At 33.4% G+C, this 25345-nt stretch overlaps 1 protein-coding gene across 3 annotated transcripts in view; it reads left to right on the top strand.

Annotated features, from left to right (window-relative positions):
- Positions 1-25345, top strand: part of hwt (heavyweight) — a 56703-nt gene that overhangs the window by 717 nt on the left and 30641 nt on the right. The window contains exons 1-2 of one of the 3 annotated variants that reach the window (XM_069060025.1): positions 2504-2870; positions 25009-25128. In XM_069060025.1, coding sequence (XP_068916126.1) covers positions 2541-2870; positions 25009-25128 — 450 coding nt within the window. In that variant the 5' untranslated portion in view covers positions 2504-2540. Of the gene's footprint in view, positions 1-2503; positions 2871-25008; positions 25129-25345 lie in introns of those variants that run through there. The other 2 variants (XM_069060026.1, XM_069060027.1) reach the window with 2 other exon arrangements.

Genomic DNA, 25345 nt, shown 5'->3' with positions numbered 1-25345 from the left:
CTAATTTTAAAAATGTGATAGGAATAGGAAAAATTATTATTTTTTTGATACATTTTCATTCATCATGTTTAAGATAATTTAAATTAGCAGCGCAATAGCTCTCAACTTTCGTGATGATCTCCAAATTCGCGAGAGTGATTGATTCCACAATTTTTTTTTCGAATATACAACTGTTCAACACAAATGTTAATATGTATGGATAGGCAAAGGTTTGAACAAGGTCATGTAGAAATTTCATAAGAAAATTATATTTTATAATAGTTTTACTAAACTAAATATTAAGACATGAGTCAGATTTGCAGCACGACTGCCGCAGGCATAATTTAGGGAATTTTGTGACAGTTGGTGATACCTTTATTTCAAAGTTGACATTTAAAGTAAAATATTAAATTTGAATCTAGACTAAACATAATTGTCATTTTTCGCAAGTGAAATTGCAATTAAACATGAATTATTCAGAAATATCTTGTACTCTGCCAGAAACACGGCAAATAGCAGAGAATACCACAGTAGGTAAATTTGCTGCCGGTAAAACCACAGAATAATACTCACACTGACATTTGAGATTCCGTTCAATGCGTGTTACCAACTGAAAAAAGTTTCTAGATTTCGGATGTGTTAACAGCTTTTTTAAAACAGCAAATTAGAAAAATAACTATATTTGACTGGAGAGGCACGAAAGGATCAGTAGCCTGCTGTGAGGGTCTGAGAGGTTATAAATCAGAAAAACGAGTGAAATGTAATGAATAATGAATGAGCCACGATTGCGACATCTACTGAAGACTAGTAATACTCTAAACTGAAGAAATCATTTTTAAAAAATTTATGAAATGATGCATTAGCGCCTCACACGGAAATTTAAGTAATTGACTTCCGAATCTTCGTCCAGTTTATTATTTATTTATTTTGTGATTTGGCTCGGAAGCTCTAGATCACCCCAGTCCAGTAATTTTTAGATCCATATAAAATTGAAACCTTCTTTTTGAAAATACTTGTATGAAATTATAGAGAGCGCTTAAAGTAAAAAATACAAAAAATAAAAGACTTCATTGACATTTAATTTAAAATACGTCAGTTATTATTTGATGTGTAGTATTTTTCTATTCTATACTATACAGTTTAAGATAATTAAAGATCTATTAATTTTACAGATTACATCGGTAATTTTGCGTTTTGGAAATTTTGAGACGTTTTTTTTTTTCGTTAAATTTTAAATTTTATTAATTTTTTTTGAAAGACTATTTAATTTATTATATTAAACTTTTAAACATCTCTCAAAAATGACTAAAATAATGTTATTACAGCAAGTTTAATCGAAGGTAAAGTAACAAGACCTTAAATTATTCAATTTTACGAAAACTTTTTGCTTTGAGAATTTTACGAGTTGAATTTGGGCATTTTTATTCTGGTTAGGCCCGAGAGCTTTAGCTCGAGGGTTTAACTTTGAAGAAAAATGCCCAAATATCTTAAGTAAAATTGTCTAAAGCAAAAATGTTTAAGTGAAAATTGGGAAATTTATCAGATATGTTTTAAAAATTAGGTCGTGTTATTTTTGGCAAGATTAATTCGAGAATACAAACTTTAACGTTAGGTAATAATTTATTTATAATATAGTTATTAAAAACACAATCTGACAGGAGTAGCATGCAATTTTAATCACTTTTGACAGATGACAGAGTAGTAGGACGCTTTTATCGCGATAAACATTTTTGATTGGATGAAAGCAAGCGCTCTGATTGGCTGAACACGCACGTTTGATGTATGTGGGAATTAATCGATTATATAAAACTGAAATGTTCGTCAAGATTAATGTAAATAAAAAAAAATTAAATACACAGGATTACAACCGCTTCATTTTTTGAAATTTTATTAATTAAATGAGAATATAATGTTAAAATGTATGTATTCACATATGAAAGCAATGTTTAGAACAGGCATTGATTGGATTGATATTTTGTATATTTACGCCAAATTTATTTTTAGTGGTAAAAATTTAGGAGGATTTGACTGTTCCCGAACATGAATAAACCGTTACGATTTAAGTCACGTAGAATAATAATGTCTGAACCTCTTAGATCAACTCCAATTTGTGAAAAATTCGTGATGTTGGTACTTAAGTATGCGATTAACGAGAAACTTTTCAGAAATCAAAAATCAAATCAACTTTGTGGAGTTAATTATTTTGGTTTCTTACGGGTCCGAGTTTTCCGTTTCAACTTCAACGGATTTTTAAATAAGGTCATAATTTTTCATTAGGAACGTAATTAAAAAGAAGCACCTCTTCATTCCAATTTATTTCGTAAAAAAAAGAGTAGCTGTACCCTCGATAGCGGTAGTGCGCGTGAAGTAGAACGTCCAGTCGGTAAGTGGCTCACCCAAAAATGAGTCACCGATAGTTTGAATAAAAGATAAAATCTGTCAAAGACACGTGTTGTGTAAGGGTTGTTAATTTGCATTTACCCTAAATCGAAAGCAGCTGACTGCGCGAGCAGTTGCGCATCAAGTCGCGCTTTTACGACAGTACAGACCACACCGTGGAAATGGACAGAGTGTTAAAACGTGTGGGCCTATCGAAAAGAACTCAATCAGACATAAAGGCCCAAGACCAGAACGCTATCGACGAAAAAACAAAAATACGTCGCCGCCGTAGGAGCAAATCAAGACGGAGGTCCAGTCAGGAGAATAAAAAAACACGCGGTTTATTTAATATTGATTGGGAATCCGTAAAAGACTGTAAATCCTGCAAATCCAGGGCCATCACTAGGAGATTTTGCAGCAAAAGATGTGACAATGAGCTCTATAGGTCCAACAGCTTCAAATTCGAACGCTTTATTAGGGGCAACGAGGAGGCCTCCACTTTGGGCAAAAAGGTAAGTTACTGACCACCCATCCTGTCATATTCGTATCATAACAGGTGGATTTTGGGGTAGGACCTCTTTACATTCTTATTAAATCTCCCATGACAAAAGCCTGCTTTTTAATCACTTTATCTTAGTTCTGTGATCTGTTCTTAGCATGAAAGGAGTTCGTTCCAAAATTAAACATCGATAACCTGTTGACCTCACTGTTTTACATTTCGTCGGCAGATTTACAACAATTAGCCGAATTTTGACCTTTTTCTAAATTAGCCAGTTACTTCTATTTACACGATTTAACTGTTCCTCATTAGAATTAGCTAACACTAATTGAATAACTAGATTTCATTAAAGTCTACCGTCTTTTGTCTAATAAAGTTTAACCTTTGACACCAACGAGTTTCTTTATATCAATATTGACATACTGATAACTTATTATTGTTGTTACTTTTAATTATATTATTTATCCTAAATATTTATTATTGTTGTTTTTGTTTTACAAAGACTCCCAAAATAACGTCATCATATTTAAATCTACATATTTAATTATACTCACACTCAGTTATCAAGATGCGCTTATTTTCAATTTAACTTTTGGAATTCCAGAAACTATTGTCATCAACAGCTGTAGTAATAGTAGTAAATGTAGTAGCGGTCGTTGTAATAACGGGCCAATGTTTCCATTTTGAGAAACTTTTTATTATCTCTTATCGTCATTCTATGGTCACATGGAATGTTCTTAAACTTCATCCGAAACATTTTCAAGTGAGCAATAACAAAAAGAACACACAACCAAATTTCTCTTTTCGTACAGAATTTTATTTGACGATATTTACATGCGTCAAAAACATGACAAGCATTTTTTCATTTATTTCAGTTGCTTAAAAAATAATTAATTAACAGACATTTATTGTGTTTGTTCATCTTTTGTAATTTTTTTGTCAGTTGTGCCGCTCAGCGGAAGCAGGATATATTTATTTGAACTGTAGAATACTTGAAAATTAAATTAGTCTTGATTCGTTCATTCATTAGTACTTCGTTAAAATGTTTTATTAGTTAAATTGGTTTGATAACACCAGCTATCGTGTTAATTAATTATCGAAAATTTTCCATACATGTAATACCATTATTCATAACGACTTTTGAAAGATTTTTTTATTAATTAACGAACATATTCGACATGTGGATTTTATATGTTTTTCGCTTGAAAATTTAGAAAATTCGTATGACACGACCAACTGCAACTTTAAGGATTGAAATAAATTACAGATTTACTCCCTTCACGAGCACCACTATTCTAAAAATAAATTTATGGTCTTAAAAGCAAAATCAACGTTTATAAAAGGTTTAGAGAATGAGTAAACAACTTTATAGACATCGGTGTTTTTAAAAGAACCGTGTACACCTGGTAATTGTAGTAATTGCAGCAATACCGACTGTTTAAATAAATAAAATGTTCTTCTTGAAATAATAACAACGTGCAGAAAATTTGAAACAGTTGACACTTTTCTTGGCAGTACATGTTGTGTAAAATTGTATTTGTGAAAGCTCTTTTGATGTTAAAGGTTTGAAGTGTGAAATTTGGTTTTAGGCAGTAAAGATTTATTTCGTACGCAGTCACGTCACATTTTTGATTCACCCCAGCACGTTAATTAAACTGATTTAGCCTGTGAAGGTTTCAGTTGGATAATTAACGATACATTTAGAGCTAAAAGACGACCTATTACGCAGATTAAGCTAATTTTCCGTACACTATACGGCAGTAAACAAAGCGTATTTGTGTTTTGATTGTTTTATGTTCTGAATCCGAACCGAGAAACAGTCCAAACACTATCACCGGTGAGCATGATCTGTTGCTGAACTGATATATTTATATTTGATTTACTGTATTTCCGTGTTATACATAGATTACAAACAGAAGGATAAGAAAAGTATGCAAAGCTAAATGTAAAAGTTTATTTTAAGTCGACGGATTGACTCATACGGATAGTCTTAGCTTTAACCGCACAGTCCAGGAAATTCCGCCAGTTCATTTCTCTGTAAACGCGATTCACAAGAAAAGTCTTTGCTTATGGTTGGATTTAAGGAAACATTTCTGACCGTCGGTTTTTGTTGCTTCAAATCACAGTTATGTTACTTTTGTTATTTTTTAATTTATTACAATTTAAAATTTTTCTAAAAAATATGTTGTTTATTCAATTCATTGTGGGATCATTTAAATTTATAATTATATAAGTAGGCTAGGACTTTTAAATTAGATTGGCAACACTGTTGACGTTTAAGGTTCTCATGTTCAATCGTTTTAATTTAAAAGAAATGAAACACTAGAAAATAATACAGTTTTATTGACAGTCATAGAAAATGTTCAAAGAGTTCTCCGGCTCGGATACAACTTTTAACTCGCCGTTTCATATTTTGTATTGATTTTGAAGCGTCACTTTGACAATTCAAATCAAGTTGTCAACAGTGTTGCCAATCTAATTTAAAAATCATAGCCTACTTTAATTATAAATTTAAATAATCTCACGGTATATCCGATTAAAAGATATTTTGGAAAACAACTTATGGTCTGTTTAGTAAGTTAATAACGAAACCGACAAAACCGAGTAAACCGACTGAAAACAAATGGATATTTGACAGTTAAGTGTAACCAAAGTATTTTATTTGGCCGAAAAAGTGTTGTATCGTTTATTTCTGGTTCTTATTTGGTGCATAATAAAAAAAATGAACGTTCATATAATAGATAGCAACGGCGTGATGAGGAAATGTCTAATACAACAGCCAAAGTGATGTCTAATGTCTAATACGCCGCTGGGTATCGCAGATGATAATCGCAGTAACTGTCCTGTCACCATAAATTATGTAAATAAGTAATTGTACCTATTGCAAATAGTAAATTTCTCGTTTTGTTGGCAAAAAATATGTACTATAAAAAATTGTCAATATGTATTAATAAATGTATCTGTTTGAAAAAAGTAGATACAAAATAAATTTGTAATTTTTCTAAGCATGTCTTTTGCTTTGTAGTTTGTGCGGTCGCCTAAAAAATTTAATGTACACCTCGGCCAAAAAATGCCTTTTGTCCTCGCCTGTTTTCAAGTCTCGGCTCCGCCTCGACTAGAAAACCCAGACTCGGACAAAAAAGATGCACTCTTTGGCCTTGATATACAAATAACTATGTGAATATCTTTTCTGCTTTTCAAATTATTCCAACATAAAATTTGTAGACGCAAAGTTTATAAATTTTTAATTTAAATTAATTAAATCAAATCTTTGGGATAATAGATGACGTCATAAGATTATTATCCCCACGTGCTTTAGAAGAAAACCGGTTTAATAATGCCATTAAAACATTTAAGTAAGACACGTTTATCCAAATTTACTAACTAATTAAATTATAAAGTTATTAGTTATTGAATACCTACTTAATTATTTTCACCGTCAATAATTGTTATTTTTAATTGGTTATATTATAGTAATCCTCAAAAGTTAAATTCAATTTTTTTAAACATTGTGTGTTTAAAAATCAATTTTGAAAGTTGTAAATTTCAAGATTTATTTTGTAATTTTGTTAACGTCTCATCAATCTGAGACTGTTTTAATTTATTTTGTTGATGTTGAACTAATTTAAACTTATAATTACATAACTGTAGCTTTTATCTCCTCAAACGTTCAAAATGTAAAAGTAATTTTGTAGGTTCAAACTTCAAGGCGTAAAATAAGAAATTATTTTGTCGTCAAACCGGGAGATTATTAGGTGAGTTACGTTAAAAATTAAGTTTTTCGTATTATTTTTTCGTTTTTAATCAGTTTATTTTTTTTTAATTACACCACCAATATTATAATATCCAACGTTTTTGATAAACTGTAATGGACGTATTGTCAGTTTGGAACCAAACCCATCAAACATAGTTTAGCTGCACTTCTTTGCACATTGAGGGCGCTAGACTCGCTATCGTCCATCAGCGCTAGCCGACATCCACCATTTAATGTTTTGTTGATGTTTTAATTATTTTACTTGAGCATCACTTTACAAGTAGCTAACGCAACAGAAACAACAGGTATTCTCGCTAGAAGACGTCAACTGACAAAAAAGAGCAATGATTTATCAACGAATGGTTATTTATTGAGACTTGCGAGTAACGCGGAACATTTTGTCAGTGTCTCTTTTTGTATTTAAGAATTAATCGGCCATTTGTTCAGTGAAGTCAATTTTTTTAAATGGATCAAATCCAGATCCGAGGAATAATCTACCTTTGTAAGCAAGACTTGTCACCGCCAAAGATTCTAAGGATTGTAATCCGGTATTTAGGCGAGTCATATCGGGTGGTTAAGCATTGATTTAGGGGTTTTAAATGATATGATTCTCCACACTCCGCGATATCAGAAATTTAAATCAGGGAGTTGTAGTCTTTTTTTCGGGGAGGGTAACAAAAAACTTTGTACAGTGAAAAGCTAGGTATTGAAAATTTAACACCAGGTCACTTTTCGTTGTCTCTTGTGTCGGGTACAATACATGATAAACCACCCTCGTATTTTAATTGTAAAAGAACACAAAATGCCAGATCTTGTTAGAGATTCTGAAAGAAGTTTTTCATTCCCAAGAGGAAACAAAGAGACAATTTTGTCTGCCATGTAGAAATGAAAGTCTTTTCTGCTTCAATGTCACGAATCAGAGCCTGTTCACTTTGATTAATCAATCAAGTTTTTTTCGATGCCACTGAGACCGCCTCAAGTAGAGGAATCTTTCTTGAACCGAATAATTGAAAATTGATCCAATCATATTAGAATTTTTTATGTAATTAATATTATTGCGCAGCAATACACCACTATTTATACAACGTGTCTCAGAAATAAGTACATTAATTTTAACTGGTGATAGAACTCGATAATATACACTGACCGCCACAAAAATGACTCACTTTGAATTTTATTAATAAAATTAAGTACTTAATTCATTGTCTTAGAATTTTTTTTTTGATATCATGTATTGATAAGTGTTATTTAAATGCCAAAGAATATCCGACGAACAAAACATTAAACACGGCAAATTTTACTGAAAAAAAAAGTAAGTACCTATGTACCTAATTTTTTAGAAAACAATTTATGTTATGAAAAATTGCCAAAATTTGAACAGCATTTTGAATTAGTATCTCGTATTGTCAAATTAAATCTTTTAACACGTAAATCAACCGACAAAAACACAACATGGACGTAGCGCAAATTTTCTAATAATTTATTTAAATAAAACAATTCGGTTGCCACGGTGACCATAGCACTCCCGATCATTGAAAATATCCCAATTTAACCATAATAAAGAAAAATAAACACAAATATAATTTCAAGGTCATTTATTAAAGAAATCATAATGAGTCGTTTTTTGTGCCGGTCAGTTTATTTAAATATATTTTTTTCCTAAATCTTGAAGTTATCCAATTAAAATTATTAAAAGATTTGCCACAAATTTCGATACCCGCCTATGGGGATTACTGATCCCGATAAGCGAAGAACAAAAAACAAATGCATGAAAACTTTCACTTGTTTCTTGCGAACTTAAGTACAGCGGCTAATTGCTGCGCCCGTTGCTGTGCCCTATAATGATAAGGCGGAAGAGAAAAAATAGAATCATATGGTAAATATTAAATGAAAACAATTTTAATAATAAATATTTTAAACTGCCCCTAATGAATCACCCACACTTAAGACAATGACAAATTGTCTCGTAAAATTACTGTATTAATCCGTAAAAATTCTCGTGAAGTAATCAGAGTAATCACTAATCATTACAAGAACTGACCGCATTTATTGTCAATACAATAATGAAGGCGCCCACGAAATGATTTTTCCACTCTTTCCAACATACCTATTCTCTGGGCTCAGGAGCACTCCCGCACCATACACTACACAGTATCTATGTATTCACTATTCGAAAATAAACGCGCCATTTTCACAAAATTTTAGCTCAAATCACAGAATCAACACGTAAACACCTGCCTTTTGGAGTCGAATAAACCAACTAAAAATTTCATTCTCTCTACCTCGGCCGCTGAGCGAAAAAACTTTATTCTAAAAACACGATGTTTTGCGTTGGTTTTACAAAAACTGTTACATCACGGTCACTCTCATTGGATCAAATAGCTAGAAAATAGACAGTTCGTTAATTTATGGCAGGTAAAATACTAACATGAAAATTAGAATTCGAAAAAATGATACATAACAATTTTGTTGTTCTTAACGAGATCTGTCATCGGTTAAAATTAATGTACATACTTATTTCTGAGACACGTTGTATATTTAGGGATTTTTTGCGTTCAACAGAGACAATAATATAAAATATGGAAAATAAGTGAAGTGGCAAGGAAAGAAAACCATCTATTTAATGGTTTTTCCACAAATTCTCGCATGAAAAATAAATGCAACACTGGTATAGGTTTGAAATGTGTTAAAGTGTATTAAAAAAATTCAAGACTTACGTCAAGTTCCCAATTTTCACGAGCTGTGAATATTTTATCACTTTCAAAAAACTTGCTGACAAGGATAATCATTTTATTTAAGATAGATGATAATAATATAATATTTTTTTATTTTATTTTATTCTAATATTTATTCATGACAAAAATTGTAATTAAATTTAATTTAATTGGAAAACCGATTAAAGATACAAATTAATCCAAATTCAGAAATTTTATTTCTGAGTTACTGTTCTTTTATTTCCACAAATGTTACAATTTACCTAATTGTTCAAAACAATTTGAAAGCAAATTGCACTACATATTAATGTACAATTAATTGATAGATAGTTATAATAACGTAATGTTTTGTGTGATATGTCATCTGTTGCTGTGCTGGAAGTGCAAAATAATTTAGGGTAGAAACGAATAAAATAAACAATTAGATTAAGTATAGACAAAGTTTTATTGACTATAAAAGCCTCTTTATGACATATTTAGGATTTGTGTACATAGCTGTGTCACAACCAAAACTGACATAAACCTTCATTTGACGCTTTATTATGTCTGCATAAATCACAGTTGAATAATTGTATCGAACTCACTACTTAATCATATGAGAGGAAAAAGTTTGATGTTTTTTTTTTCCCAATAAAACGTTGTGCTAATTTATAAAATCTCCAAAAGCCTTGATTACTTTTTCCGAGGATTAAGCTGTGGCATGACAGTTTTGAGCTCAACACTACCTATATTTATGGACATGCAACCACAGCAAATACCTTTGGGATTTATGTTCCCCTTATACACGAACAATAAATAAAGAATACGACAGCAAATAATTGCTGCTCACGACCACTTATAGAGATGGATCGAGACGTGGAGCTTTCATTTGAAATTATTTATCAATAAAAATCGTTGTTGTGTGCAAGAAGAGTTCTTTTTAAAAATTATCACGAAGGGAAAGTTTATCATTAGTTTTAAGTAACTTGTTCTGTCTGCTAAGCAAGATTTATTATCTTTTTTACTATTCACTACAAACTTTGGCAAAAACATTGCCTTGCGCTCGAAATTAAGACAAATTTGCGGAAATTCCTGAATCTTCTTTATCTCAACTGGACATTCTTTGAATATTTCATTTCGTTTTAATTAAATATAGAAATATGGCCCGGAATTTTAGCAGGCTTGCTGAGTTTACGTCAAACCCGGCGCATCCACCATTTTAGACTAACAATTTACAATATTCTCATCTCTTCTATTTAGAACACAAACGAAAACATATTTACATGCATTTATCTAATTTCCTTTTATACCAATTTATTTCCAATTTAACTGTAGCGATGAGGTATGTGTTGTAGTAAATGTTACATTATACAGGGTGTTTTTTTTTTAATTTGGCATCGAAGTTGAAGAGTCGATTGTGAATGAACCACTCGTTTTGAAAACACTGATTTTTCAAATTGCAGACTGAAAACACAAACAACGCAAAAAGTGAGGTTAGATTTAAACAACTGATCCAAAAGGCGCGTTCACAATCGTCTCTTCAACGCCAACTTCACCGCCAAGTTAAAAAAAAACACCCGTTCTATCGATTAATTGATATCTTCTGTTTTGTTCGCTTGTTATTGTTTGTTATTAGCGCTATCATCAATGCACATGTACTTAGCTATATTAAAACATTTATAGTTTATGTAATAGTTTTGTTTCTGTGGGTTTTAATGAATAATAGCGATTATAAAAATTAACTGGGCGGTAAATTTCATGCTTGAAATGCGTACGTTTTCATTTGGTCGGTTTCAGTTGGTCGGTTTGTGTTTTAATTATTCCAGTCCATCCAGCACATGAAGGGATTCCCTGAATCAGTAGTGAACAAGCGTTGAAACTATGATTAGTTTTAATACGAAAATGAATCGAATCTGTACAAAGCACACAATAAGACCGGTTGCAGGAAAATTGAAATGTTCCAACAAACACACGTATAATCGCAAAAATTCTTAATGGATTTTTTAAATAGAATTCGAAAAGTTTCTGTTTGTTACTTTTCATTTTATAAGTTTAATTAGATAAGTTTTATTTGTTAAGTTTTTTCTATTAGGAACTTAAATCGCACGTAATAAATAAGAAGTTTGTCATGAAAAATGTGAGAGTTGGCGGGTAATTTCTCAATTAGTTGTGCGTCTGATGCGGAAAAACTGTGAGATTATCCCCATAAAGCACACCTGTAGTTCTAAATTTTTACTGGATGCACTGCGATAGGTTTATAACGGCAAGGAAGTTCGAATTTTTACCGAACATCGTACCATTTCACACGAGTGCGGCTCATATATTAATTAACTTCGTCTTTCTGCGATACGTAATATTGATTTATCGTGGTACACAATGGGTTGATTTTCCAAACAAAGAAGACTTCAAACTGGGTGTTTCGGTTGAGCAATGCTTTTTGTCTGATAAGTTGGTCATTGTCGAAGGGTTTATCAACTCTAGTACACCTGCTACTATCATCCCTTATCGTATTCAACAACGCGACACTCGTATTTAATAATAACAATAACTTCAAAGTTTAATGCAGTTTAATTCAACAATACATTTATCAACACGGCACAAAATTCGTGAAATGTACACGTACGCGCACTAAACAAATTTGAATGCATCAGTTTTGATTTGGTTTATTTTGGAATTTTATACAGGGTGTAAAAAAAATGGTGCATAATATTTACATCACACGATTCTACGTTGAAATACAAGCAAAAAACTCTAGTACCAATTTACTGTTAATCCTTTTTTCACGGAGCTATTAACAGTAAAACTTGGAAATTTTGATTGTTGGTTTATTGTCATTTTTGATTTGTCTACGACCAAATTTGAATTAGAATTTTTCGTTTGGTATTCAAGATAGATTCTCGTGACATAAATATTATGGGCCATTTTTAATCCACCCTGTATATTTAATTTGTACTATGTACATAACATGTTTATATTTAACTTATGAGTGAACGAATTGGCGTACAATTAGTCCTTTTTTTTCAAGAAAATTAATGTTGCGCGTGTTTTAAAAATTCTTTTTCTGGATGTGCGTTTAAGTGAATAAAAGGGTGCGTCATCAACATATAGATGATGTTGCTAGGTTATTCGGTCTCGTGTTTTAAAATTACTTTCCTATATGAAGGATATCACTACGATCTCGTTATTTCCTGGTCCTACTGTGCAAGGAGATCAAATGGGATAAAAGCACAAAAAGCTTGAGATTTAGACAGGTGTATTGTTGTGTTGAAAAAATATAAATGAACGGTTGCGAGCGCAGAGCGTAAATATTTTGACGTCAGCTGTTTGGCGATTTTTTACGTATTCAAGAGAGGTCCTGAAATAATTGAAGTTGTTTGAAAGGATGCAATCAAAGGACAATTGGAGTTTTCCATTAACATTCCTGGGTAGAATTTTTTCATTGAGAGCGACGTAAGATTTGCATAAGTTTACCCTTTGGAAATGACGCGATTGTTATTAAAACACAATTTTACATGGCGATTCGTGGAAGGAAATTTTAATAAACCGTATTAATGTAAATTTATTCGTCGCTCGTGCTACATCGAAAAATTAAACGATGCAATTGAGCGTCATGTGTTTAGTTTGTGACGATTTTCTTCGAGAGGAATCCAATTCTCTTTGTTAGCGATGTGTGTCTCGAGGTACGGGCGGACACCCCCGGATTTTAAATCACTTAAGCAGCAAACGGAAGGTATCCGAAGTTCATAGATTTATAGGACATGCTACACTCATGTGGTTCGCAGTCAACTATCGATTCATGTAAATTATTTCATGAATAAAACAGTAAGATTTCTTTTCGGTTTTTGTCTGTTGTCATATATGTAACGCCCATACGGATTAATTTCTTTTCATGCAAATTTATAGCTCACCGACCCCAAAATACAATAATTTTCGCAAAGCCACCAAACCGATTATTACGAGATAACCAGATCCGAAGTGCCGCATTTGCTTAGTGCTGTCACCCTCTAATAAGCCTCAAGGAGAACAATATCATCATAGATGCAAGATATTCGCCACCGAAACGATTTTATTTTCTCCAATTCTCGCACTTTCATCTCTCTACAAATTTTCAACGTGTGCTTTTTGGGTTTCCTACGAGCCAATTGATATTTTCATCAAAATTCGAATGAAAACATTTTTCAAATATCCTCGTACACCAAAACATGACCACAATTTATTTTATCAATTGTTTGTTTCCACAATGTCGGCTGAAATGCTACAATTTTCATACACCACGAGCAGACTCTTTCAATTGTAATAGTATCGGGTGTTCAATTAAATTTATCCTCAAAGTAGGCGTTGAAGAGTCGATTGTGAACGCACCACCGATTACAAATTACGGATCAGCTGTTTAAATCTAACTCACTTTTTGCGTTGTTTGTGTTTTTACTCTGCAGACTGCAGAGTGGTGGTGCGTTCACAATCGACTCTTCAACGCCAACTTTCAGTACATTTAAATGAACACCCGAATTGTTATCCGAGTTGCACAAGACAGTCATTGTCGAAGGAAAGGGTTTAGGGCACGACGAGTGCTCTAAAGGAATTGTTTTTGGTTCCACAATGGAGCTATTGTGAACGCAAAATATAAAAACATGTTTTTCCAATCTTTTACCAAATATTCTACAGTCGAAAGTCGTTAATTCATTATTAAAAACAATTGATCAAAAATAGAAGTATTAAAATATGCATGTGCACCTCTGTCTAAACGATACTAGCAAATATTTCATGTGATATTTTCCACATTTTGCTGTTAAATGTCACATTTATGATTTGATACAATTGTGCCTGAACACACCAATAAATTATTAAAATATTGTGGACGATTTTTAGTTGAGCGCATTTTGCATTTTAACATTCAATCTAAGTAACTTTTTCCATTCCTCTTTCACATTTCAAAGAACTGTTTTTCAAGAGCGTCAGCGATTATTTAGTGACAGATAATTTTTGTGAATTTTTGAACACCGCATGTGTGCGCAGTCAAAAACTTCGGCTAATTCAAAATAAACGGGATCGGGGGGCGAGAAAGCTTCGTTCATTAATAAAAACATTCTTGTGCAGGTGCAACCGCTGAAAGCTGCTTTCCTAAAAGTAAGAGCTTACACATCCATAAACCATAAAAGTAGTAACCATCAAAACCGCAGCGGACAAAAATGAAAGTGCTTTTCTTTTGCGCAAGCTTGAAAATCGATTTGATAAAAGCGTGGAAAGTGTTAAAGCGCAAGCTCAGCTTTTCCGTCCTTATTGGAGCTTGCTGATGTCACAACGTACTTGATTCTATATATAGCGAATGAGTCATCTCTTATACAGTATTTTCCCAAGGTCCGAAGGGAAAGCACGTTTCATTTATTTATATTTGTGCGTATGCATTTTCACTTCTCGTAACAGCCCTTCAAACATAAATCGGTGAGTGTCATCCACAATATTACTCCACAATCTTGTTTTCTATCATGCTAATTGTCATATGTCATAACATAACCTTCTTGAACCTCGTGTTCTCAAGATTATGCTCTAGCTGAATCTCAAGATAAATTTCAACACGTTTTTACGTCCAGAATAAGTGACCCTATAATGTTGTAACTTTTTAGAATTTGTAATTAAAAACTTCATTTTCGGCGAAGTGTCCTGTTTAAAAAACTTAACTGTGCTTGAGTTGCCGTTAAAACTTCACAAACTTTCATGAATGACGTTTTAATTTGTTTGATGTGAAAAATGACAGACTTTAAATAGCCCTTCAAACAACTTAAAAACCACCTTGAAGGACCACTTATTTACGGTTCACGTGAGTGAACAATCACTGCTAATTCCTGCTATTGCATTTCATTACTGCTGACAACAGAACATCGAGCTTGTCGTTTCATTTGTTTCAAAACATTTTGCAATCTGTGAAGTTAATCGATGACGATGAATCATAGAAATGCATAATGAACAATAACTACAAGGAGCGCAATGAGTCATGAAGTTTCCTCCATTGACACTCATTTCGCATATTCGTGTTATGATTAATCGAACAAAAGCTTTCCTCTTGGAAAAAGTTGAGATCTTGAACAATCAAAGCTATAAAGCATTAAATTATATGTCGCATAAAAGTATTCAGTGTTAGTCACCCCCTGCGTCGGTTCCCAGAGCGACCCTCTTGATTCCAAGAAGAATTTAATCCTTGTCCCTCACCTATGACGCATCTCAAGGCTTTGTAAGCTTCTTCGGTTAGCAGCTCTCAAAACTGAATTACGTAATATTCTTTACGACACATTTTAAACACAGTATCTTCACGTGTGCGTAATAAAGCTAGTATTTGAATATTTTGGAGTGTAAAACTTCCAACGCGTAGATTTTACTTCAACGCGAATGTTCCGAGCTTAAGGCGAAGAAGCTTTGAGACAAGTTCAATTAAAATCATTAATATGAAATTCCGGAGTGTGTCTAGTCATTCCGATTCATAAATGAAGAAGAAAGGAATCGATACAATACCCTCGAAGGGGTGCCTCGATATAAACAATGGTGAGGACTGTCTTAATGTTGTCAAATATCGATTAAGACCGTGGGGGTTGGTTTGTCAAAAATGTGCACTTCAGAGAGGCAATATTCTGGTAAATGTTATTGTCAGGGTACTGTACAGTATGATGCGAAGGGTGCGACTAGAAGGGAGTTTGTAACGCCCGATAGGGACTAAATTACGAGCTGTAATGTGATCTAGTAGCCGTGTACCGGCTGTAGAACATCGGTTACCATACGTGATGTGCCTATAAATACTTTATATGTTATCCATATATGACCACTGTCACGTTTTAGGAACGCCAAAACCTAAAGCTCATTCGAAAATTAACGAAATTATTCCCAAACAATGGACGCACAGACTGATTTATTACTCGCATGGTTTATAACAGAAATAAAAGAGAATGCAAATAAAGGCAATAACGCCGTTTTAACTATTTTGTAGATTTGTGCAGTGCGGGGCGGTCGTTGGTTAATTACATTTAGCACTACGTCGAGTTAGCAACGCGAAAAATTAATGTTAAATAAATATTCAAGGGGTTATTACACTTAATTATTTATCTCGAAGCTATCACAGTCACGACACGTGCATGTCACGTCACGTCACAGTCCATCTGACTCTTGGAATTAATTTTGACATGAAAGAATCATATTTCCAAATTGTCCTCAACCTACACAATGCATTACATAGTAGGTGTTAATGAGATAATTAAATATACACCCACACTGCAACTTTTCGATTCTGAAGAAAGTCAACTGCACTAGCTAAACTTCTGCTGCTAGTGCTTTGAAACATTTTGTGCAAAGAAACTTTCTGTATAGGTACGTTGTGAAATCGATTCAGATGTTTTTACCATTGCTTTATTTAACCAGAAAAAAGCTTGGAAAAAGCTCAACACACAATTTAGAAGACAAATCATGTTTACAAATGGAAAATAAATACTTTCATTTAAACGAAATTACCACCTTATGACAAAACAAATATGTTTTTGATTATTTCGCGTATATGATGAGTGTTTTGTGCGAGTGCAAAAAAACCTTGTCTCAAAATTCAATTTTGTGTAAGCAAAAATGGTAATTTGCGTGTAAGGTTGGCAGTAGTAAATTTGGTTATTATAATCAATTTTATGTAAATGTGCATCTAAGCAATCCATGTAAATCTGATTTTCTGTTGGTATTAAAGCTAACTAGTAACTTTGACTTTCAAAGTTGCTTGGCCTGCGCGAATTCAATTTGACATTGACAGTTTCAAATTTTAATTTTGTAACGTTACTCAACGTTTTACTAACAAATTTGTTCAGCAATTGTAAACATTTCGTTTTCTCTAGTTGTAAACTTTTGAAAATGACTGATTTAACATTTAACCCTACGTGAGTTTGAAGCAATTTTTCGTTGTTACTAAATTTTTCAGTCTGTATTTGAAGAAAACGCACCTCAAAGAGTGCACCTTCAGACCTATGTATCTTTGTGGGGGGAGTCCCGATTTTTTTTTATTTCCATATTTGGACTACTGAAGTGATCCCCTACAACGCTCTGAATTTGGAATTCGCGAATTTTGAGACACCCTGTATAATAAATAATAAAAAAGACTGGTCCAAAGAATCTACAATTTTGGAATTATACTTTTAAAGAAGCATTGAACCATTTTATATTTGCTAAAATTAATAAAAATGGGCACTTTGTGATTGTAGAAGCTACAGAAAGGAAAATTTATTGTGATTATAATTTTTTAGTTTTGTTGTCCGCTTTAACATTACTGATTCCAAAAGCAATGTTACGTTTTTTTACTGATTAAATTAAAGCAATTCTTATTTGTTTTTGACTTTGTATTTTTACCAAGCAAACATTTATTAGATATATTATAATGGATCTGTCATAAATGTGACTTTTGTAATGTAACTAAATTAAAGGCGCTTTTACAGATGCGCAGCTCACTTGATGAAATCAACTATAACTGTCATTGTCACTCCATTTAGATTAAATGACAAAAAATATGCATAAATTGATAATCATTAATCACAGTCGATGTTGACGTAAAATTTTGTGAATAAGGTAATAAGAATAGTCTGTCATTGCGTTACCAACACAAGAACATCGAAAATCTCTGCGTGTACATGTTTTCATTTTTAATAACAAGTAAAAAGTAAATTAACGCCAAATACACAAAATGTATGCAATATGTTGCAGAATGAGTGTTTTTCCACTCATCGTAATTATCCAACTCGTTGCGCTCGTTGCACAAAATTTACGACTCGTAAAAAAACACTCACATTTTGTAACTCGTTGCATAAATAACTAGCTAAATATAGCTGAGATTGACATCAGGTTTGATATACTCCGTACACTGATAGATTGCACGTTTTTTGACAGACCCAGAGACAAGTGTCTACGCGGTAAAAAGTAGAATAGCGCGCAAAAATTTGTTATATCGTTTATACTCAAAGAATCAATGATTTTCAACAACAGTTTATAACAATTGAAAACACTTCATTCAGATTGACAGTTGTAACTCTGTAAACAACATCATAGGCGTAGGATTACTACTGGCGGGAATTAATCTGCAAGGCTACAATCTTTACTAAATAACGTGAAACAATTGAGACGGAGAGTTTAGTTTTTTCAGTGCATTATGTTTTGGAACTAGAATTTACAAACGTGCAATCTATCAGTGTACGAAGTATAAAGATAAAATTCAATTTTTTTGAAAAATATGTAATGACATTCTATTTTTCTGGATTACAACGAATGCATTTTAAATAAACATAATTTATTAAAAAGCAAAGGAGAATCATTAACTTAAATATTTTAAAGCAATACATTCGAAAAAGCCAAGATTGAATTATATAAAATATTCATCGAGGGGAGGGAAAGTTCAATGAAATTATTAGTTTGCTTTTGGTACTTAAAAATTCATTTGGGATAGAACATTATGAAAACATTTTATCATTTTGATAGATGTCGAACATTCTTTGTCACAATGTCGGTGGGCGCCATGTTGTTTTTTAGAGATTATCCTATAGAACCAAATTGATTTGTCGTAAGTTCTTTGTTCTATATAACAGGCCTTCAAATAAATTTATATTTAGAGCAACCTATGGAAATTCAATTGTTTACAACATTTTTCCAGCGTAGAAAATGACACAAGAAACGTCTGACATTTTAACGCAATAAAATTAAGTTAGAAAATATTTTTAATTTTTGTAGTGCATTCTCCCTATTCCCCCTCCGCGGAATATGACAATATGAAATTGGTAAAAAGCTTACTATGTAACCTGTGTAACTCCGGAGATTAATTGGTTACCTACAAAAATTACTTTACACTGTTAACAGAATTAGAACGTCGCCTAGGCCTACTCTAAATATATATTTATTTGAAGGCCCGATATATTTTGCGACTGACCATCATTAAATCGTGTTTTTGATGGTAGTAGTTTAAAATTTTATCCGGGAGTTGTGGTTTTGCTTGATGGCGGTGAAGAAGGGTGAGGTAAAAGATTGCCGTTGGTGAAAGAGTGATTGTGTAAGTTTAAAAGTCAATCGGAGCATGGTAGACACTAAGTAAACTGTGCGGATAGCACCACAAATCACAATATAGGGAAATAAAAAACTAGCATTCCCTCGAGCCTTTCCTTGTTTGAAATAGAACACGCGCTCGACTTCTACAAGGGTATCTTGCTTGGGGACACTCATATCGGCTATTTTCATTATCGGTAACTGCTGTATTCTGTCACTACAAAATAATTTATGGTTCATATACATATTTATATCATTGTGTTTCGTTCATTTTCAAACTTGTTTGTTTAATGTAGAAGTTTTCTTTAAGATCATTTCGAAAAGACCAACCCGCATTAACGGACGTCCAAGTTTAGAAAAAGTTTTTTCTGAAAGGCGAAAACTTTTTACAGAACAATATGTTTGCGTTTCTTCAGTCACTCCCTAATGCTAAGTAACGTGTCATTTCCAAGTCGTAAAATAATTTACAAAAGACCTTTTCCGTAAAACGTGCAGTCCATTAATGGCCCCGCTCATGTTTTGCATTTGTTTTATTTTGGTTGACTCACCCTTACCTCGGCGCATTTGTTATTTGCTTCACCCTCAACAGTCTTGATTGGTGAACATGAGCAATTTTCTCTTAAGCATTTTTCATCTTGTCGCCGCCGAAATGTTGAATATAAGGAAAATTTTTATTCGCTCTGCGATCCGTGTGAGAGAGTAATCGTCCATTAAAGTGCATACTGAATTGGCTCGAGAAAAATACGACGTTGTCTCTATGTGATGAGGTATTTTTTCAAAATAATTTCCAGTGAATTTAACGCAAGAATTTCACAACTTTCAGAAATGTTTTGCAAAATTCTGCACGTTCCCCCAGGTTTATTTATTTGTTTTTTGGTGCGGAGGGATAAAAATTAAAGCGGGGCGTTGGCCAAATGCGTGCATATCGTAAATTAGAAACTTTGGGGTTGTGTTGAACTTTCAAACTAGAATGGGGATGTGTAACGTCTCTACGAACTACTCTACGTATTTATCATAAATTCATCACGAAAACAAAAGGGTTAGGGCATATTCCATGCTGTTCGGTAATTAGAGTTTGAGGTCAGGCTGGATTGTCGTAAAAACTATTTAAATGAGTCTTGTGAGGTCCCTTTAAGAGGTTGGGAAAGCTCAGGTGTGGGTTCAAGCTTCCCATGAAAGCTTAATCTAAATCCACATCCACGGCGGAATGGTCAATAAATTACACTAAATCTAAATATACATCGACCTCCGATCTCAGACATTTCACACTCACTTTGATTAACCAAGAGGTGGTGCAAAATATACGAGGGGGTGTTTGCAGAATTGAATTAGTGGGGGAATCACACTTGTATCAGGTATAAAATATGGATTACAAAGTGCTTTCTTTTCACCTCGAGCTATTTGCATATTCAGCGTTCAACGCGATCCCACAAACACGAAATTCTCGATATAAATTCGACTTAGGTTTGCTCCTGTTGCTAGTTTATTCCTTTGCAACCCCTGATCTCGGTGAGATGAGAAATTTTATCAATTTGGTGACGAGTCATTAATATTGCCGACTAGATTATGAAGTGGCGGAGGGAACAAATCTTGGTCATCCTCAGGAGCTTTAAAGACGGTAGACGGAGACAAATTGTGTCATTACTCTTGGGGGCATCCTTAACTGACCCCTCACTCAAATATGGTTGTAACTTGCCTTGTAAATTGTACATTTCTCATTAACGGGAACAACCGCCGACAGCTATCTTCGTTACTTCATTAGGATAATGCCTCAATCTTTCAAGATGAAATTTTCCCCTTCCTTCTGGGAGCACTTTTTTGTCCCCTCAATTGATTATCACACTTCTTAACAGAGTCATTTAAAAATGGTGGAACTCACAACCGTAGATGCTGTCTTAGATAAAGAATTATTCTCTTGAAAGTTTCTACCTTACCGTCTCAAATGAAAACTGAGCTTAGTAAACTTCAACTTGAATAAGTCAGTAAGGGATCGTTGGTTAACTTTGTTGTAACGATTTCTTTTTGTTGCGATCTCCGATCCAGAACGTTCTGAAGGGTTTAGAAGGTTTATACAGGGTGTTATTGAAAGTTGTACAGATATTTTAACCACGAGCTACTGGCTTCATGTAGAACTCGGAAAAAATATTTAAAAAATTCTATGTCAAAAAATAAAATGACATATATTCTTTGAGCTACAATTTTTTTAAATTGCTTTTAGTTTTCTACGTTGTGCTACAACCTCGTAGGTAAAATTTCGGCACATTTTAAAAATACACCCTGTATATCATGTTTTATTAAATGACATAGAATTTTTTAAATATTTTTTCCGAGTTCTACATGAAGCCAGTAGCTCGTGGTTAAAATATCTGTACAACTTTCAATAACACCCTGTATAAGTATGATGAAATAGTCCTATAAGCATTTTTTGGATTTTCGTTGTTTTAAAGTTAAAATAGGCTTCCTTTTAAATGGGAAATTAGCCATTAGCACAATGCGGAATGTTTGTGGTGTGTACAAACGTGTTGAAAACATCCGCAGAATATTAAAACTACAGCAGGTGGACTAAAGGACATTAAACTTGGTCCCTGAGAGGGTGTCAGCTTTAGGTGGTCACTTCAACAAAGGGATAAAGGTGAAAATTGTTTCAAAGCAGTGCACTTTTAATGCGACAAAGAGACAGGTTTGGCTCCACTTAGCAACCACCATAAAGCATGAAACAAGGGCATGGTTAATTTTCCACCGTAGATGGGATGTTATAACTAGGAAAAGTACAAGAGATTCATTTTAATCGATCAATTAAAACCGCAATTGGTGATATTTCGTGGCTTTGGGTTGCGCCCTTGACTAGCACGTGTCGGAGTGTAATAACACGATAGATTAGAGTTTGCCCGTTGATCCGGTAAATTGCTGACAAATCATATTATTGAGGAAAGGTTTTTCATTAGGAATTTGTAAGCAAATCGAATAGAAGAAAGCAGTGAGAAGCTGTCGGTAAGGAATTCGAAATGGCGTTCGGTGGACGAATAACAGTGAAAATAAGAGGTTTCATTTAGGAAACTTGACAATAACCTTCGGATCCCTTTGCTAACTAGACGTTCGTCTTGAAGGTCTAAGAGGAAAAACGAGAGGGTAACAAAAAACATTCGGTTGAAAATGTTGTCGATATTCGATTGGATCCGGTTTTACCACTCTCGGTATATATAGTATATTGGGGAGGTTGGCAACGAACAAAATTTAATACAGCTCCAATTAGAGCTAACATGCTGAAAGTGTACTTTGCCAGCCTGGATTAGATTAGTAAATGAATACCAGCGCGAAGGGGGTGACTCTAACCACTTAATCCCCATCGTGGTATTGTGCTAAAACCTGTTCTTCTTTATGGAATTTTTCCATATTTCATCCCCGGATCGACAGCGAACAATTCCTGAATTAAAAACAGCACAAATAAAATGGATCCATCGTCGCTGATTAAACGGTCAATATTTATACACTTTTTTGTGGTGAATTGAAATTTGAAATCATCAGAATTGGGTTTTCAACAACATTTTTGTTATTCCATTTGTGGCAATAACTTCGGAATACACTACCAAAATGTATACATAATATGTTAATTGTCACTCATGTGTTTATTTCATAGTACTAATAAAAAAAAGTGAAAAAAAAATCAATAGACCTATTTTAACACATATCTAACATGTAGAGTTATTTAAAAAATATATTTTTCACTAATAAACATGGATCAACAAAATTTGTGATTGGTTTAGCTGATTTTAATTTAATCAGTGATACCAACATACACATATGCAATGCATTTAGCATGAATTTTCCCCGAAATTTACTCCAAGCAATTTCGCGTTTTTTCGTCAATTGGAATTTAAATAACAGGTTAACATTTTAAATAAGTCAAAAATAAAACAAGCTTTAGTTATTAATATTCAGAAAGATTCAGATTTTAAAAAACTTTCACAACAACATATTTGGCGTCCTCTATCGACAAATATGCAAAACATTACATTTTGCTCACTAGTGAGTAAAAATGTTTTCCTCACTAGTGATTCAATTGCCATCTTTGGTAACCATTTTCAGTGAGCAAAGACCACTGAAATTAAATGATCATGGAAGAAATATTTTACAATTAAATTTCCCGCCGAAATAAATGAGAAAATATGTAATTATTTTATTTCTATATTTTACTCAGTTATATAATATGTTCTATTTTTTTACACTTTTGAGCGGCTGTTACAAATGAAACTTTTTAAGTCTGAAGATTAAAGCTCACTCAAGTATGAACATTTTTAATGTAGGTGAATTTCATTTGTTCGCGTGAGACCTATTTTAGGTTTTTTTAAACGTTGTAGAAAATTTGAAATAAAGCCGATCAATTTATAATTGAAGTTCTTTGAAGTTGCCTCAAGACACAATGTAAAGGGACGTTAAATAAGTAACCCTTTGTGCAAGAAACCAAAAGTTTTAGAATTATTAATAAAGATATTACAAAAGGTTTTTACTGGCTTCCGTTTGAACATGAAAAATACGAGATAGTGAAACGGCCAGGCAATGTTAAGCGCTGCATAAGTGGCCGAGATCAGCAATGACGCTAGCTCTAAAGGCAATAAGCTCAAACAAGAAGCTTTTGTGCTCGAAATGATCTATTGCTTTCATTTTGGACCCTCCACAACCCGCTGTGTCTTATATAACAGCTAGAGTTCCACCAGGAAATCGCTTTATGACACCACATCTAAAAAGTTCATTATTAACCGGAATCACATTCAAAATTGTACAGATAAATCGTATTTTTTCTCATTTCGTGAAGAATCGGAGGGACGGTGTTAATTAAGAATGTTGTGGAGAAGGTGTCGTTCGACGAAGCAATCAGGACTAGTCGAAAACAGTATATTTATTATATCAAAGACGCACGCACTCAACCCTAAATAAATAAGCGAAATCACTGTATCCCTGTTTCCAACTACCTTTCCACCCTCTCAGCTAATGAACGTGTCACCAGCAGAATGACTAGTGGCCTTCATTTCCTACAGTGTCTACTGTCGTTCATAACGCGTCTCCATTGTCCTTTAAATCATACACAGTGATTAAGTAATATTTGTTAATTCAGAAAACGGCGACGTTTGACGCAATGCAGACAAATTATCCCTTGTCAAATACAAAATACACTTTATTATTTCGAAGAGGGAGGTTTGTAAACTAACACCAAACATCAAGTGAAATTATGACCGGTGAACCCGCTTGGCTTTTTGTCCTCACCATGATTGATAACAGTGTGTTCAACTTTCTACGGTTTTGCACAAAACACATTTTTATTTTTTTGCATATTTGCCTCTCCGGGGAATTAATTTTCACCGAAATAGAGATAAACGACGCCAGCATTAGATAACATGATCGGAGATAAGATAGGAAGGGTTGCGCTACCCTTCAGGACAATTTCAAAAATGGGATTTGTTTCAATTGTATTTGGCGAACGTGCAACGAAATTTAAATTACTAATCTGAGACGGACATAATTCATTCTTAGGTTTATGTGTGCGACAGTTCCCAAGATAATTGCATGAGGGGCTTAAGCATGCGGCGAACGAGGCTTTAATAGCTTAAAATCTCTAAATTATACCCTACATGTATCCCATGTTATTACAATTTTTCTTCCAGATCTCGCTGTGTGATGATTACAGTCTACCAGTTGACAACTTAGGAAACAAGAAGAGACCCAACAGCATCGCAGTTCCTAGTCTCACCGAATGGAACATCACCAGTCCCAATGAGGAAAAGGTAATCTTAATTACACTATTTGATATCGGGCTTTCAATTGTTTACTTTTTTCAACGCCTACTACTCAGCCCAGGTTTTCATTTGAACGCATGATACCTATAACTTCTTACGAAAAATATTGAAGTTTGTGAGATTAAGTCGGGTGTACCACATAATACCGATTCTAAATTTGTAGACAAATGCGCAAATGAGTTTACGCCGTCTTTCGACTGATACT

Source organism: Tenebrio molitor, chromosome X (genome assembly GCF_963966145.1).
Source record: "Tenebrio molitor chromosome X, icTenMoli1.1, whole genome shotgun sequence".
NCBI classification, from domain to species: Eukaryota; Metazoa; Arthropoda; class Insecta; order Coleoptera; family Tenebrionidae; genus Tenebrio; species Tenebrio molitor.
The sequence above is the reverse complement of the archived record's forward strand: the minus strand, read 5'-3'. Positions and strand labels throughout refer to the sequence as shown.